Source organism: Sceloporus undulatus, chromosome 1 (assembly GCF_019175285.1).
Source record: "Sceloporus undulatus isolate JIND9_A2432 ecotype Alabama chromosome 1, SceUnd_v1.1, whole genome shotgun sequence".
NCBI lineage: Eukaryota > Metazoa > Chordata > Lepidosauria > Squamata > Phrynosomatidae > Sceloporus > Sceloporus undulatus.
Window position 1 is genome coordinate 138,095,154 of NC_056522.1, and position 17,434 is coordinate 138,112,587.

At 39.3% G+C, this 17,434-nt stretch overlaps 1 protein-coding gene across 6 annotated transcripts in view; it reads left to right on the forward strand.

The window, feature by feature from the left end:
* DLGAP2 (DLG associated protein 2) overlaps positions 1-17,434 on the forward strand; it is a 587,254-nt gene that overhangs the window by 451,934 nt on the left and 117,886 nt on the right. For 2 of the 6 annotated variants that reach the window (XM_042444836.1, XM_042444842.1), the window contains one exon: positions 144-209. In XM_042444836.1, the coding sequence (XP_042300770.1) occupies positions 144-209 (66 nt within the window). Of the gene's footprint in view, positions 1-137; positions 210-15,608; positions 15,909-17,046; positions 17,117-17,434 lie in introns of those variants that run through there. The other 4 variants (XM_042444839.1, XM_042444837.1, XM_042444841.1 and 1 more) reach the window with 4 other exon arrangements.

Genomic DNA, 17,434 nt, shown 5'->3' on the forward strand with positions numbered 1-17,434 from the left:
ATAGGTAATGACTATGTAGTTGTGATGGTGGTGGTGTGGTGGTGGTGATGATGATGATGATGATGATGATGATGATGATGATGATGATGATGATGATGATGATGATATTTATGCTGCTGACTTTTTTTCCCCTTCCTTTTCAGAGGAAGACGGTGGTGACCTGCTCAAAACAGGAATCAGTTTTCCAGGAACACCAGAGGAAGAGCTAGGTACCAATCTCATTTCTCATAGAGTGAAAATTGTTTGTAAACAAATGCTAGGTTCTTCCTGGTCCCTTCAGCAACGTAAAAGCAAATGTGCTTTTATATACCTTTCAGTTTTTACCCAGAATTCCCTAGAGTGGGTATTTAATGTCAAAATGACTAGTTAATATCGTGGGAAATACATCAGTTTCATGGCCTATTTCTTTCTTACTATTTGTACTAGTCCACAAAACAAAACAAAACACCCTGGAATCACATATGAAAGTCAAAAAATAAAAAGAAAGAAAGAAAGAAAGAACAGATAAAGAATTGAAAAGGGATGATCTAGTATTAAATTACATGTAAGCACATTGGCCCATGTTGTGTAGCTGTTCTACTGCTTGATGGCAGCCATCTAACCACACATATGTGGAAGGCCTTGAGTACTTCTTTTGCATAAATAGGTTCAGACTAGGGGCAATTGTCCTCCAGATGTTAGGGACTTCAGCTCCCAGAATTCCTGAGCATTGGCCATACTGGCTGAACTTTCTGGGAGTTGAAGTCCAAAACTTCTGGAGGACCAGATTTCAAGAACCACTGAGCTAGGGGAAAATACTAGATTCCTAAATGCACACCATCAGATGTGCATGACTTTTCAAAAGTCTGCTTTGTCACATGTATACAATGGGAGCCCACCCAGCCATCAGAGGTTATGATTTTATCCCATATGATAGTAGATATCCATGGTATATCTAGCTGCTATTACCTTCCCAGAAACTTATTGAGCGTGAAGGAGGTCTGACTTCACTAACCTCACTTCCACTTGTATTAAAAATCCAAAGTGTACTGGGCAACCTTCATAAGCTTCAGAAAGAACCATTAAATACATGCAGTATCCACTGAATATTACATTGTTTGTCAATCACATGCATGTACATGTTGTTACTATTTCTGTCAGTTGGCTATTGTCACTTTACAATGCAATGAAAGGGAACAACAATGGAAAAGCTCTGTCAATTTTCAGCACATAGTGGCCTTTGCTCCCATAATGAGTCCTTTTTTCTTTATAACAAATCCAGCAAATTACAGTGAAGGTTATATATGTGGAGGTATGTGGTACATATAAAACCGCATCTGTCTTTTATAAATTACAGACCACAGTATAGTTCAGTCTTGGTTGTTGATAGATAATTTGCATATTGTGATTGGAGGAAAATCCGGCCACAATAAGGGCCAAGTACAACATTTTTATTGATGAGGGATATTGTATTGGCAGTGCACTGTAGAGGTATCTGAGAGTGAGCAAGCCTCTGGAAGTGGTTGTTTCAGCTGACTCTCTGACACAAAGGAACAAGGATTCTGGCTTCAGTGGGATGATTTTCTTTAATGCATAGAGTCACTGCTCTGGTTCTAAGAGTCTGGTTGCTGTTGGCTGGTCTGGGAAGGAAGGCTGAAAGTCCTAGCAAAGGAGGAGTAGCAAAAGCAGAGACCAAGGAGGGTTGAAAGTAGTACTGAACCAGAGGAAGAGAAGGAAGAAGTGTGATAGGTAAAGAAAAGCTTGGGTGAGACTAGAGATCAGGGGTGATGGATTTGAAATGAGCAAATCTTTGGTTGCTAGCTCACTAGTTTGATGAGACTGTGTTACACCAGTGGTTCTCAAATGGTGGGGCAGGTCCCCTGTGGGGGGCATCAGAATTGCTCAAGAGGAGCACAAGACTTGGAGACTGTGGTGCCTCCTGCTCCTCCTCCTCTCCCCCCAAAAATGTACACATCGAGTTAAATACTGAATTTACTTAGATAAAATTGTTCAAATTTGAATGATGCTATTTCCTTATAAAATTTTAAGCCAGTGGTTCTCAAATGGTGGGAAGGGATCCCCATGGGAGCATGAGAATTGCTTAAGGGGGGCACTAGACTTAGAGGCTGTGATCCCTCCTCATGTATATAAATATAAATATACATGAATGTGTGAATGAAAATACAAACAAAATATTTTTATTTATGTACTGTGTTGAGTGGGGGCCCCTGATGTGTGCATGTAGATGTAAAGGGAGGGGGTCCCAAGGATAAAAGGTTTGAGTATCACTGTGTTAAACAGATAGTTAGCCTTATAAATACAATCAACGGAATGTAAAGATGCTTGACCTTACATTCAGGATTTTATATGCAGGACCAAGACCTATAATCAAGTGGTGACCCCTTGGGAAATCACCAGAAACCCTAGTGATGTCACAGGGGCAGCTCTTGGTATTAAGGATTTCAGATTAAGCATCAGTCACAGTTGCATCAAGTACCCTATTAAATTAAAGCATAAAGTCTAAGTAATGAGCAAAATACATATGCACACACTTTTCAAGGCAGTGCTCTTGCCCCAAGATTCCTCCCCTTCTGCTGAGTCCCCAAGGAGACAGATCAGGCCCTAAGATCTGGGAACTGAACTTCATGTACTTTACAAAAGGAGTATTTTTGACTTTGGGGGATTGGAAAGCACCCATTATCTGCTTGATCAACATATTTGGAAAAGGGACAAATATAAGACTTTTCATTCAGGTCTCATTTCACTTTTAATTTAAGTTCATTTCACCTGATTACCTTTGGTGTAAGCTCTCTTAAGGCATTCTGTATATAATTGACCCACCATATCCACAAATTCTTTATCCATGGATTCAACCATCCATGGCTTAATTTTTTTTTTTAATTCCAAAAAGGAAGCATCAATTTTGCTGTTTTATATAAGGGACACTATTTTACTCAATCAGTGTATTTAATGGGACTTGATCATCCAGGAATTTTGGTGTCCATGGAAACAAAGCCCGGTGGATACCAAGGGCCCACTTTATATGGATAATAATAATAATAATAATAATAATAATAATAATAATAATAATAATAATAATAATAATATGATTGCAGAGGATGGTGTCCATGTACATGGAGGGCAGCTTTCTAAAGAGGGGAGTCTCATCTGTCCATGGGAGGATAGACATGAATCAGAAAGCTGGAAAATCAGTGTTTTGAATCATGCGGAGGATCTTCATGCACAGAGACAGATCTTCAGTATGTCATTCTTTCTACATGAGGAAAGTGATGGAAGCACTGATGAAGGAGTGGGAGCTATCATGCTCCATTCCTCATGTGCTTATTATGGATATTTTGAGAACCCCTCAGAAAGGTTCTCAGGGACAGAAAACAGGGGTTTTACAGGAATCCTAGACGGTAGCTAATTTTATATTAACATCTGAGAGATTAAGAATATGTTATATAAACGACACACAAAGATTCTTGTCAGTCTGGGTTTCTTCTCTTCAGGGTTTCTCAGCATTCAAGAAACATGTTTTCCAACAATTTTATGAGTATTTTCAAATAATTTTTCCATTTCTATTCCCACCATTCCCAGGCAACAATTGTGCTATGGGATTTATAGCCTATCTAGAAACAATTGCCGAGATTACATTTCAAACTGAAATATGAAATGACAAAAAGAGTACTTTTGGAAAAAAATAAACAAAATACAGCGGTTCCCAAACGTTGGTCCTCTGGATGTTTTGGATTTTAGTTCCCAGAATCCTTGATCATTGGTCAAACTGGTTAGGGCTTCTGGGATTTAAATTCAAAAACATCCTGGAGGACCAAAATTTGAGAACCTTAGCCCTAGGGGTTAACATTAACTACTCCATACCATTCTCTTACATGCTGTGCTTTCTTCTGAAAACTTATAGCTTAAGCAATTAATTAATATAATTTATCAAAGTAAGTTATTTCAGTCATTAACATTAATTTCACTAGTTCCAAAGGGTAGCATTAACAAGTGAATTTCCATACCTGACAGGATACTTGGCCATTACTAAGCCATATGATGGTTACATCTATATTTGTATTTATTTATTCATGGCATCATATCTACTGTGCTTCATAAATATTTACCCAAACGTGGTTTACAATGCAAATGCCAAGCAATATTGCATTGGGTTTGTTTTTTTTCCTTCTGGCAATGGTACCCAATTTGCATTTTTCTAACACCGAGATGCTCCACATAACTAGCACATAGTCATGCTAAGTCTTTGTTGTTGTAGCTGTTTCTTTCAATTATGGGATGATTTTCTGTTTATAAATGTATGAAGTACAAATTAAATTCCGGAAGCATAGGTCAGCAGGAGAGCAACAGTTATAGGAAAAACTAAGCAAGTGCAAAAATCCCTTGATTTATATATAAAAAATATGGAGAACCAAAGGAAAACTATAGGCAGCCCCAGCAATTCATGGAGTAAGTTTCTTATTGCATAACAGAACAATTTGACAACCCCATATGTTTTTTAGGGCACTGCAGGCTTTAGATTAGTTCTGCTGTCTTTAAATTGTACTTGAACTTGTTATGAGGATAAGCTACATTCTGAATCATTGTAGATGTCCTTGCGCTGTATTGACAGTGAAGAAGAATCCACAGGACTTCTCAGTTTGACAGGCAGATAGTCAGACTGGAGTCATGCAACTTTAGATAGCTGCAGGCACGTGAGCCATTGTGTCTTCTGTAAGCGAATATCTCTTTCCCAGAGTTCATCCATTCCTGAAGAACAAAAAGCCTTGAAACAGTAGTCCTCTGGCCTGGAAGCTGGCACCTCTTAGCCCACTTCAATCATGTGCATTGTTTGTATTAGCAAAGCTTTCACTAAGGAACATCGAAAAGGAGAACTCTTTTTCAGGGGAATCAATCCCAGAGACACAGGGGATACTATTTTGAGAATCTCTGACTCAAGCCATCTCCTGGGTGACTCATTTCACTCTAGGCTGGCATGCTGTGTTTAGCACCACTTCTAACACTGATATTTCTAAAGAACTGATTCCTTTCCCCTGTATTGGAGTCCTAGGCCCTGCCCTGCCAAATAAAACATCCTTCCCTTGTTCCCATGACAAAGCAGGGCCCAATCCCTGATTCTGGAGCAGACAGTCTAGCTAACATAGCAGTAGCAGGTACATTTCTATACCAGTTATCAGTGCACTTACGCACTCCCTAATGTGGTTTATAATGTGTAAGCTGATTGCCCCCAACAATCTGGGCACTTATTTTAGCAACCTCAGAAGGATGAGTGGCCGCAGTGCAGGCATTTAACCATTGTACCACCAGGGCTCCAACCAATCCAACAAATTCAGTACAAATTCACAGTACATCCATCTTAAAACATTTTTTAAAAACTAACCTTTTGCCCCAGATCTTCCTGGAAGATTCAGAGCTCTCTGTTGCAATGCTGGGTAAGTATTCACAACGTGTCTTACTGACCACTCGGCACAGCTGCTACCACCAAATCCATAGGATTTTCCACAAAAAAATAAGGCATTTCTCACTAAGTATACTGTTTTCTGAACAAAATCCTTGTTGTTGTTGTTGTTGTTGTTGTTTTACAAAGCAGGTGTATTTTTTTTGGGGGGGGGTGCATAGACCTAAGATTTTTGCACAGATTTTTCACAAAAATGTCCCAACATCTGAAAAATCGAGGAAAAATGTCCAAAATCTTATCCAACAGGGAGAAAATATTTCCACTCTTTTATTCTTGCATGTAAGGACAAAATAAGTAAAGTTTTACATCATTGTGTGTGTGGCCCCAGCTGGTTCTTAGGACAACAGTCTATATGTTCTTTCCCAACACCACCTATGCAATATTCCATCTCCTTTCAACAGCTGATGAATATGACCATTGGGGAACCATTCAGAAGGGTATGGTCTCCATGTTCTTTAACATAGATATGTGTGTGATCATGTTGGGTCATGTGTTGGGGAGAGAGCATGCCAAGAGTCCAGTGTCTGAATTTAACAGTGTCAAGATTAAGACTGCAAAGAATACTCAAAGACTCCAGGATGAAATCTGAAAATGGGGCTTCTTGCCTATTGGGAAACCCTGATGAGTAGAATTGTCCCAAGGCCCATTTTCTCCCACACATCTTTGAATGAGTCCTGACCCTACAGCCCCAATTTGTATTTCTCCTTCCTCCCCCTTGACCTTGTAGTGATTGAGAGGAGGGCAGGAAGCAACAAAGAATCACCTCTAGTTATTTCCAGTGCAGAATGATGGCATCCTCCTCTAGGGCAAGTCCCAGAGGATGCCTGTATCATCATGCCTCCACTATCAGAATGTAGCCACTGGTAGTCCTTGGCTGCTTCCACCTTCCTCCCAGCCACTATATGGCCCTGTTGGGGGTCAGGGAAAAGGTGAGTCCGAAGGAGACTTCTCCCTTGTAAGAACATCTTCAAAAACTGACCAGATTTCAAAGATGTTCCCCCGGCCGGGAGAAAATTGATTATTTATTCTCCTCAGAACAACTAATTTTAAAAAGTACATCCCTAATATAGAGGAATACATGCCATGTCAGAAGGTATGTGTGAATGTAGCTGGAGTTACTGTCTCCTTATTTTGTCTAAACACACACTAGGCATATAGTGCCACAGTCCAGGAGGGTGTAGCCATGTAGAAAATTCAATAAAAACAGTATATAGAAAGTCTATGTAGAGCTGCTTCCACAAAACAAAGCAGAGATCCTTCATCTGGACAGATAATACAGTGGATATCTATTTAGCACGCCTAAGCCAAATTTTACATGCTTTGCTCTAAACCTTTTTATGGATTCTACCAGCTGCTATCTTTGGGTAACATATTTGCTTCTGAAAGAGAGGCCTGTTGATAGAAGAGGCCTGAATTTAAGGCTCCAAATTCTAGAGCTTGTAGAAATTTAGTGAATGTGTCAGTTTGTTTTTAAATAGACCCTTGTGTAATTAGGCTTGTCACTTGTCCCTGATTTAATACTAAATTTTAGTATTACTAAGTGAGGAACTGTTCCTGGAATGTTATTTTTTAAAAGTGGTTGTTATTTATGAAAATATGTAATGTTTGAAGAGAGTCAGCTTGGTGTAGTAGTTTGAGTGTGGAATACGACTCGGGAGACCAGAGTTTGAAACCCCACTCAGCCATGGAAATTGACCTTGGGAAAATCACACTCTCTCATCCTCAGAAGAAGAGAAAGTCAAATTTCCTCTGAACAAACTTTGTTGAAATAGGATTATCATAGAGTGTCCATAAGTTAGAAATGACTTGAAGACTCACAAGACCAGAATGCATTGCTTGTTACTTTACTGGAAAAACAGGGGAAGGGGCTTAGTCACTTAAAAAAAGGAGTTAGACTTCCCTTAATGACCCTAACCACTTACATTTTAGAAGTAATGAGTAAATATTACTTTTTACACATAGAAATGCTAATATTATTAGTGGTTGTCACATGACTACACACACATAGAGAGAACATATCTTGGTTGTGCTCTCCTTACCCCTAAAAATAACATCATTATTTCTAATGCATTACTTCCAAGCTCTGTGACTAAGCAAAGAAAGAAAATAAGAAGGCTTAGCTACATTTCCCCGAGATTGTTTAATATATGCATAGGCTGCTAAAACAATGCTAACATTTAGAAATAAAGCTGATCCAGATGCCGTGGCTGGCCACATTGGCTTCAACCCTATTGGTTAGCCCCAACTGGAGTCTACCTATTTAATCAACTATTGAATAATGAGGAAGCACATGCATTAATGCTATTGATTCGGCAGGCCTACTCTAGTTGGCACTAATTCTGGATTCTGGCCATTGGTTATTAGCTCTAATTCTTTTGTGCACAAGGAGTGAATAATCTGAATTATACAGTGCAAGTTTAGATAGTTATTTCTCCCTTTGCTGTTCAGTCCTCATGGAGTTTTGTGCTGGCAGGTCTATTTATAGTAAAATGTTTGCAACAAAACCATTCTGCTGATCTGTTCACTCCATTAGCAACATGTTCCATGTTTTAAAAATGTGATTTGTTATTCAAGCATTTTTTCTCAATTGTCCCCTTCTGAATAATATGTAAGAAATTGTCCAAAGCATATAATTCATTCATACATAAATGCATAGTTACATACTAATTTTTATATACCACTTGCCATATATAATATATCCAGGCAGCGTACACCGTATAATATGTATTGTTACAAAGATTCTAAAACAAAAATACATTTAAATTTAACCAACACAGCTACACAAAATAATCAATGGGCATCAGTAAAGAATCAAACTGACAGATGTCAGAAATGACTGATGTCAGTAAATGCCAGTCAGTACAAAGGTTTTCAGCAGACACTGAACTTGCAGTAGACTTGACACATATTTTATTTCTTTGCCGGGGGTGTACCAGAAAATGTCATCTGCCTGGATGTTGATAACTTGCTAGTCATCCAGGTTTAAGGTTTTAGTATTAACCTACAAGGTCTTTTACAAATGTGTCTTGACACCCTGAAACAAGCAAATAAACAAATTGTCAGCTTCTGTGAAGGACTGCTCTGTGTGTGATTGTGTGTGTGTTTTCATTTGAGGACTTCTTTGCAAAAATTTTGAGAAGGGTTTTATTTTTTGGCACAACGTATTATATTTTGCATAAACATCAATTTTACAAACAAAAGATTGTTGGAAGACCCACATTATGAAAAAGGCATCTTTAAAAATGTGCAAAAAGAAATGACCCATTTGTTCTTGGGGGAGAAAACTTGAATTTTTTTCACTGTTGAATAGGAGCTTTGCTTTGGTGCAAGTCTTGTATCAAGTATTCCAAGCCCACATATTTTGGGGCAGGGAGCCAAATCTTCCCTTATTTTATGATCCATTCCAGAGACCAAAGGTTCACTTTCTGTAACAACAGGAAGAGTGCATCTGCATTTTAAAAATAATACAGTTTGATATCATTTTAACTGCCATGGCTTCATCCTACATAATCCTCTGCTCTGTAGTTTTGTGAGGCACTAGCACTCTGGCAGAGAAGGCAAAAAACCTTGTAAAACTAAACATCCCAGGATTCCATAAGAGGGAGTTAATGAAGTCTCAAACTGTATTATTTCTACAGTGTAGGTGCACCCCCAAAGTTCCTCAGAATATGCAATAATTCATCAGATCTGAGATAACTTCTAGGAAGCATCCTAATCATACTTGCAGTCCTGCATGGGAAAAGCTGATATTGTAAATCCAACTCTCACCCGGTAATAATCTGGCCATAATAACGGGGTCATGTGAAGTCCCCCTATCATGAGACCATCCCTCTCACACCCTGCTCTGTGTAACAAACTCGAACAGTCCCATGATTGGCCTGGAAACCATGAAATTCTGAGTCAGTTTTATAGTGTCTTTGACATGAATGCTGAAGTTCTCCAGGCAGCAAGGGCCCAGTGAAGACAGATAGCTTCATATCACATCTGTACCAGTCCACTTGAAAGGAAGGTTGAAATGCAGCAAGGTGATTGTTATGCTAATAACCTCCTCAGTCTGTCCTTAGGTTACCACAACAGATGGAGCCTTTAAACTCTAGATCTGGGAAGAAAGATCCTCTGGTGAGGATAATAGACTCTTAACTGACCACAGCATTTCCACCCTTCTCCAGACCTTTTAGCCTATGCATCTGTCTGGGCACAGCTGGACAGGGTCAATTCCCTGTCCAGGTGTTTATTTGGTTATAAGTCTCACTAACTATAATATTTTCCTTTGTGCTAAAGATATACTTCTCTAGTCCCCACCCCCCAACCACTTCCTCTAACCAATGCACACAAAGCAAAATAACAATGCAAATTAGCTAGGTTAGTAATTGCCTTGCCAGAGTCTACAAATGTATTTGAAGATACTTAAGTTTTACATTTTTGGATCTGAAAGCTGCTACTGAAAAGTGGGGAGGGACGTGCATTGTTGTATTCTGTGGTTCAGTATTTAGACCATAAGCCAGCAAATCCAATGTACATATCCAGAAAGAGATTATGCAGTAGAGCTTTCTCATTCTCTTTTGGAGCATCCCCCTGTGTCTTGCTGAAAGTACCTTTGAAAAACTGTGTGTGGGCTGCTGTTGTGGCAGGAAGAAGAAAAAGAAGAAAAATTACTTCCAAAGCAGCCTGACCCAGACACTGCCCTGGATCCTATAGCTAATGTTACATCATCATTGTTGTTATTGTTTAAAAATTGCATACAGTTTCACAGAACATACTAGAATGTATGTTTATAATTATTGTATGTGGTATCATTCTTCCTTTTGTCTAATATAAAGGACCACTGTATTAACAAAAGAAATACTGGGTGCAGGAAGCTGGTTCGCAAAAACAAAACAAAGTAATTCCAAAAAGGGGGGGGGGAAGCATATATATGTGGCTATTAATGACACAATGTCTGCTGTCATTCGCCTGACACTCACGTATTATGTTACTGAAAGGATTTTTTTATAAGGAAAAATCACAGCAATTACCTACTTAACTTTTGTTTGTTCGTCTTCCAAACAACATGGCTATGTTAACGCCAGAGATACACTTTTGCAACAGATTTTTACAAAAGGCCTGATTCTGCAGTGCTTTCAGAAGGATAACCTTTCCAGTTCTATGTTTTCTGGGCTCCCTTCCAATCTGCTTGTAGTAGCCCTTGAATAATACAATAGCCAGCCAGAACACTTCAGACAGAATTTGAGAGGTTATTAATGGGCACAGACCACCAGGAACAGTTTCTTCTGGATTAGTTGAAATGAAGGCAGAAGAGTTCTGCTGGGCAGTCCCATTCATTTCATTTGAGTTTGTGCCAAAGATCTTCCAGCTGGCTAAACTGACTTGACTCAACATGAGGGCTCAGGAAACTCATGGGAATCATTTGCACAGGGTCTGCCTATGTTCTGAAGGGCACAAGGCTCCGACATTTAGAGGAAATATGCTTAGCTATATCCTTCACAGTGACAAGAACACAGAGTGACACTTCCTCTGCACCATGGCTTCCGTCCCATATCACTTTCACTAAAAACTATTTTGGGTGGTGAGTGTCAACCAAAATGGTTTACAGAAGCACATATTTAAAAAGAAATAGGGTGGCATCTCCCTGCCCAAATAACAGCCCTAATGAGAACTAAACCTGCAAATTAGGAGGGCTGAGGAGAGGGACATGGGAATGGCTTCTGTGGGTTTGGATAGTGGGAAAACACTCTCAGTACATTATGAAATAAATGTTGGTATCTCAAGAGATTAGCTAGTAGCTATAAGCTCAACGTATCCAAGTTTTCTGTAAATTTGTAGGATGATTTAGAGAGGGCAGCCCAATCATCCATCTTGCCCCATACCCAGTACCAGTCTTTAGCAGCTGTGATAATTTGGTAGAGAACATGAAAACGGAAAAGAGTGATTTTGGAGTGCAGCACTAAGCTTGCTTAAACTCCTTACAGCTTCTTGTTTTTTGGAGGAAGGCATGATTGACTGATGTAAATCTTGCATTTTGTGGCAGCACCCGTGTGCTTAGTCAGTATTTTTGAAGCATGTCACCTGAGTGAAGAAGTTTTAGTTAGGAGTAGCATGTTGTTCACCAGGGAGTCTTGGAGGTTTCTCTTTCACAGGGTTGCCAGAAGTTGAAGCACATTTGGTGGCAAATAATAACAGCAACAACAAATTCACTTTCTTAATGGAGTTTAGGAGCTTATCGCACACACTTTTACCCCAATCTGAGCACAAGCAGGGACGCACGTGGCCAAGTGAAAATGCATTTTATCGCATGCCATAGTGTCCTCAAGGTATCCCCATGCCATTGCCCGTTCCTAAACTGTCCCCATTCAGGGCTCAGGTTCATGAATTTTGAAAGACGAAGCTTTCCAGCTGAGCAACATCACGCGGCTAAGCCCTGATCGGGGATTTTCTTCCTTGCTAGATGGTGTTAGTGATATCAGAGACTATAGAGAGTAACCAGCAGTACCTCTAGCTGAGAATTTTAAATATTCTTTCTTAACTTGAAAACCCCATGATTCCATAGGATGAAGCCATGTGTAAATAGAATAATAGTATTATGACTGTGTAGTCTGGATGGGCCCTAATACATTTTAGTCAATTGGGAACCAACACTTGAACTGTGGGGTCCTCTCCTACTGCACAATCATAATGCTAAGGTTCCTCCAGCCTGTGGGATCCTGGGATTGGCAATTTGGGGAGGGACATTGTGGATTCTCAGCCAGATACTCCTCTACTGCCTCAATAAACTGCCAGTCCCAGGATTTAGTAGGTTACTGCCATGGTAATTAGTGAAATCATAGTGCTATAATGTGTGAGGTGAAAGGGCCCATGGTTCAAGTGATGGTTTGTGCTGTGCCTTGTGATGTTGTCTCATGTTCTGATGTGGGTGTTGAGGTAGCCATGAGGTTGGCAGGGAGAGCCTGTGGTTTGCAGTACAGGCCAGTGGTGTCATGCTCTGCTTCCAGAACATGGACATGGACTCCGACTCAGAGACTGAAGTAGTGGACCTGCTGGAACATGCTGCTGAACCAGAGCAGAGGGAGGTTCCAGAGTCGCAAGCCTCAGAAACAGAGCAGAGGGCAGCACCAGCTCTGGCAGAGAGCCCTTCTCATTCAGACACAGAAGACCTCTTAGGCTTACCTACCTTCCCAAAGTGGAAATAACGGGGGGGGGGGGGATTGAGGAAGTGTCAGAGTATTTATCAGAAGCAGCAATTAGTTAAGGAGCTGCTGTGTTGAACAGCTAAACTATAAATTCACAGCCCTGCCCTCCAAGAGTTGTTGGAGATTATCTGACCTACCTGGTTCCTAGTCATGTTCCTGAACTCTGTGCTTGACCCGGACTGTGTTTGTTGACTTTGGATACTGTTTACCTGACTTGGATGTTGCTGAACTCTCTGCCAGATCTGTCTCTTATGAAGGAACTCTGTTTGGGGCTCAAGCCTTTTGCTTGCTAAGCAAAGTAAGTGCTGGACTGTAAGCTGCTCTGTTACTTTTCTGGCTCATTACTTGGTGCTATGTCTTTGCTATCAGCTGTGTAGCAATAAGCCTTTGGCTGGTTGCCTGGACTATGTTTGGACAAGCAGCTTGTAACTGTCAGATGGTTTTTTTAAAAGTAAGTAGAAATAATTATTTCATGACCCAGCATGGTATAGTGGTTTGAGCGTTGGACTAGAAATCTGGAGACCAATGTTCAAATCGCCGCTTGTTCATAGAAAGCCACTGGGTAAGTTACACTCTCTCAGCCTCAGAAGAAAACAAAGCCAAAATTCCTCTGAATAAATTTTGCCAAGAAAACTCCCATGATAATAAGTTCCCTCTCAATAAGATGGAAATGACTTGAAGATGCACAAATTATTCCATACCCCTTGATAAATGGGAAATTAATGAGTTCATGTTTTTTCCCCAATGACTATAGTAGTCACTAACCTCTTTTGTGAGTGTTGGTACTGAACTCTTAACTAATTACTACTGAAAAGTAATGTCTGTGCTCTGAGATTAGTCTAAACAGAGACTGGAGAGAATCTTAAACTGTCCTATGAAACTAATCTTTCAAGGGCCATTTGTTCACTTTCCTAAGTTCTATGAAATCAGCTTCAAGTAAACCAATTTACCTTTAAGTTCCCTTTTGACTTTCCCTTATCACTTGTCAGAAGAAGCTTAAATCCTTGTTGATCATTCTTTTTGTTTAGTTGTGATGGAATGAAATAATAGCAGCATCAGGCCTTGTGTATGGTCTCTGTTACTGATTAGTACCTTGTGCTGAGAAGTAACATGCTCAAGATGACTTCTATCTTTACAAAAAATCCAATTAAAAAGAACCAGAAGAGCTCTCAAGAGCTAGCTCACAGAATCTGACTAGCAATATAATAATCTTTAAAATATAGGAGGGATCCTCTCCTTTACAGGCATATCAATTTCTCATTGAGGAAAGTGATAACAGTGTAGTAGGGTTAAATAAATCCCCGCTCCCATGTTCAAGAAAACCTGGGATAACACAGATTTCTGGCCTTAAAGGAGATGGTAGAAAACTGTTTCTCGGCCTTGGGAGAAAGGCAAAGTAAGGAATAATAAAAGAAAAGTTAGTGACTGCATCTCACTGGTTCTATAGGATGCATCTTTTTCTCACAAGTGCTGTGCTTTTTGTTCCTTTAAACCTTTTAAATATTACTTTAAAATAAAATAATAGGGCCAAACAACACATACAAATGACATTAAGCCTGTGAACACAATTTATCTGCATGCATGTTTTTTGTCGTGCAAATAGAAGTTGGAAGGAAGACTTAGCAGTTCTGAGACTGTATTGCATAAGCAGGAAAGGTTGCCCCTTTCTCTCATTTCTATGAAGGTCCCAACAAAGGCTGCCTCTCTTGAAGCTGCTATTTGCTTTTTTAAAACAAGTCTCCATCATTAAAGAAGGGCCTCTCTTGAAATACAAGTAATGCCTTTGGAGGAATGGGACGGACTGTGGCAGAGGAAGAGTTAAACTCCTCACAACCATCCACCACACAGTCCTAAGTGTTAAAGCTTCCACCCCAGTTGCTAATTGCATATTAATTGGATTCATGCCATTAATGTCAGATACAGTTTGAACTACAGTGAATAGGATGAACAGTGAGTGAAAGGAAGCTCTCAAAAGGGTGCTTCTTGGTGCTTCATCCCATCTGCATGTTCCATGCTGTTTGCAAAACCTCTGCTGAAGGTTGGAGAGCAGGTTGAGATGGAGTCCCAAAGAGCTGAGCAGTAGAAATGCTGAGAATAGGATAGATGCATGTTGAAGAAGGAGAAGCCATGTCCTTTATCACTGCTTCTGTTTTTTCCGCTTTACATTCATTTCAGAAACTCAGTCATATGAATACGCCTCCTTCAGTCATGCTATTTTGTATTTTTTTCTCCTCATGTCAACACTTGTTTATCACTGTTGTTCCACTAACAATTCGTTACATACTCTCTTTCCATGCTGTTGAATGTGAAAATGATGTGCTTAGGCTTTCAATTTCTGGAACTCCCCCCCCCCCAGTCCATCCTAATTTTATTTTATGGCTTCTATGTTCTTTCTCCCCCTCACTTTCATCTTCCAACTGCCTGATAGTTTATAGTGTTTTCCAAACTACAAGTCACTGCTTGTTTAAAGAGAGCTAGCAAAAATGATATGTCACCTTTTCCCCAAATGTTTATTTAAGATGTTGAACTTTATTTCATTATAATTTTTTGTTCATTTACCCATCTACATAAGGCCCAGTTCATGCATGCTAAATTTCCCCATGTATGTTGGCCATAGATTTCTGATACATATAGTGCATAAACATACAGTACTAGACCACAGGGCTTTTGTCCATTAGTCCAAAAATTGCTGCCCCATCTGAATCTATTTCATTTAGGAATCTGTATGGTACTTACAAATCTCCCATTGAAAGCAGTGTGTTATTTCGTCCACATGACAATGATAATGGATACTTGTGAGAAGAATGGGATTATTCTTTCCCCATTTTGGGAGAAAGGCAGGATATAAATCCCTTAAATAAATAAATAAATAAATTGGATTATATCTGACACATGATCAATTTTTAGCCATAATTCAACACAGAATTAAATGAATAAGCTCTTCCCCCCCCCCCCCATAACCTAAATGCAGTTGTTAGTTCAAATTGTTAACTGATCCTCTCTGAATCAATGGGAATTTGCTAAGTTCCATGGCTCATATGTATACAGTTTGGGCCCATATGTATACATTTTTCTTGATTATGGCCACCATTTGTACATACAAAACTAGCATGTCAGCATGAATCTGTACACAAGCATACTAGTTTTGAATACGGAAGGAAGTTTTGTTTTGTCTGTTTCCAGGAAGGAACATTCAACTATGAGATCCTCCACCTGCAGTCTGAAGTGGTACAGTCCAGCAACAGATAAACATCACTGCTGATAATGTATTTTGTGTTTGAGAGTGACCAACACTATACACCATTTTGTGAATAAGTCCCAAACTACAAAGATTTTAATCAGTTCAGGATTCTTATCATTGGGGTTACTCAACAATAAAAAAGACATGTTTTTGTTCTCAGTGGCAGACCAAAACCACAATTTTTACTTAATATACTATGTTGATTCAGACCACAACCTGGAATAGTTACTTTGTGGATTAAAACCCCCAGAATCCTCCAGCCATTATCCATGCTTGTTGAAGGATTATGGAAATTATAATCCTTGCACAACTCAGGGCGCCTTCCTCATGTTCAGGGTGCATCTACACCTTAGAAATAATGCAGTTTGACACCACTTTAAATTCTGTAGCTCCAGCCTATGGAATACTGTGATTAATAGTTTTAGCCTTCTTTGCCAAAAAGTGCTAGTACCTCACACAACTACAAATCCCAGGCAGTTAAAGTGTTGTCACATTGCATTATTTCTACAGTGTACATGCACCAACCCAGACAGAATGCTAAGCCACTCTTTGGTATTATATATGCATGCCTTGAACTTTTACACACCTTATTTACTCTCTTCTTCTCTGACATGTGCTGGCAAGAACATCAAAAGGATTCACTCCAACGTTTAATCTACCATATATCTGAACTAGAGTATAGAGAGTATAGGATTGCATATATATAATAATATGTAACTATACATATAATTATATGTTACTATTTGTAGTGATGTGTATGAAGACAATTCTGATTAAATGAAAATATGGTTAATGGACAAGCCAGGATTATAGACTTTGAGTCTAGCTTTTTTCAACTAATCATGGTTTGAACATACTATGGCTCCCTTGCAGTTGAGTGCAGTAAGAACTTTGGTTGGACAGTTAAAGCTTCTATTAACCTTTTCTTGTGTTTGCCAGAGAGTAAAGAGAAGTAAAGCTCACCATGGCCTATATGGCTTAGACACTTAATGCTCAGTATTTGTTACTTATATCTCCAATCCTGGCTGTGGTCTTCTGGTTTGTTTTTCTGTTTCCTTCACAGTATTAAAATGCAGATTAATATAATGTTACATTTAGCGTGTTAAAAACTGTTAGCCACTATCCAAAGCACAAAGCATTAAGTATTATTATTACTTTCACAGATTTTGTTGTATTCTATGGAATCCAATTTTTCATATAAAAATGGAGTTTGTGAGCCTCCTCTTTGAAAAGGTAACATTTCTTCTGTAGTTAAATGTACAGTAGCATTAAGTGAAACTAGCTTTGTAGACAAATGTCTTTCAGCTTTCAAATAGTACATAATATTTTGCATCCTTCTGTATCTCAGCTTCTACAATCTACTGTTAAAATTTACAAATGTCACATAAGATGTCTTGCAGCATCTTTTGATGGTGTGAATGCACAAAGAGATGTGTCTCCAGATTTACATGCGTGCAATTGGGCTGGTGTAATTAGAATTTGCAATCCCTCTTCCCATGGCAGGTCCTCTAGCACTTTGGAAAGGTTACACAGAGAGTCCATAGACATTGC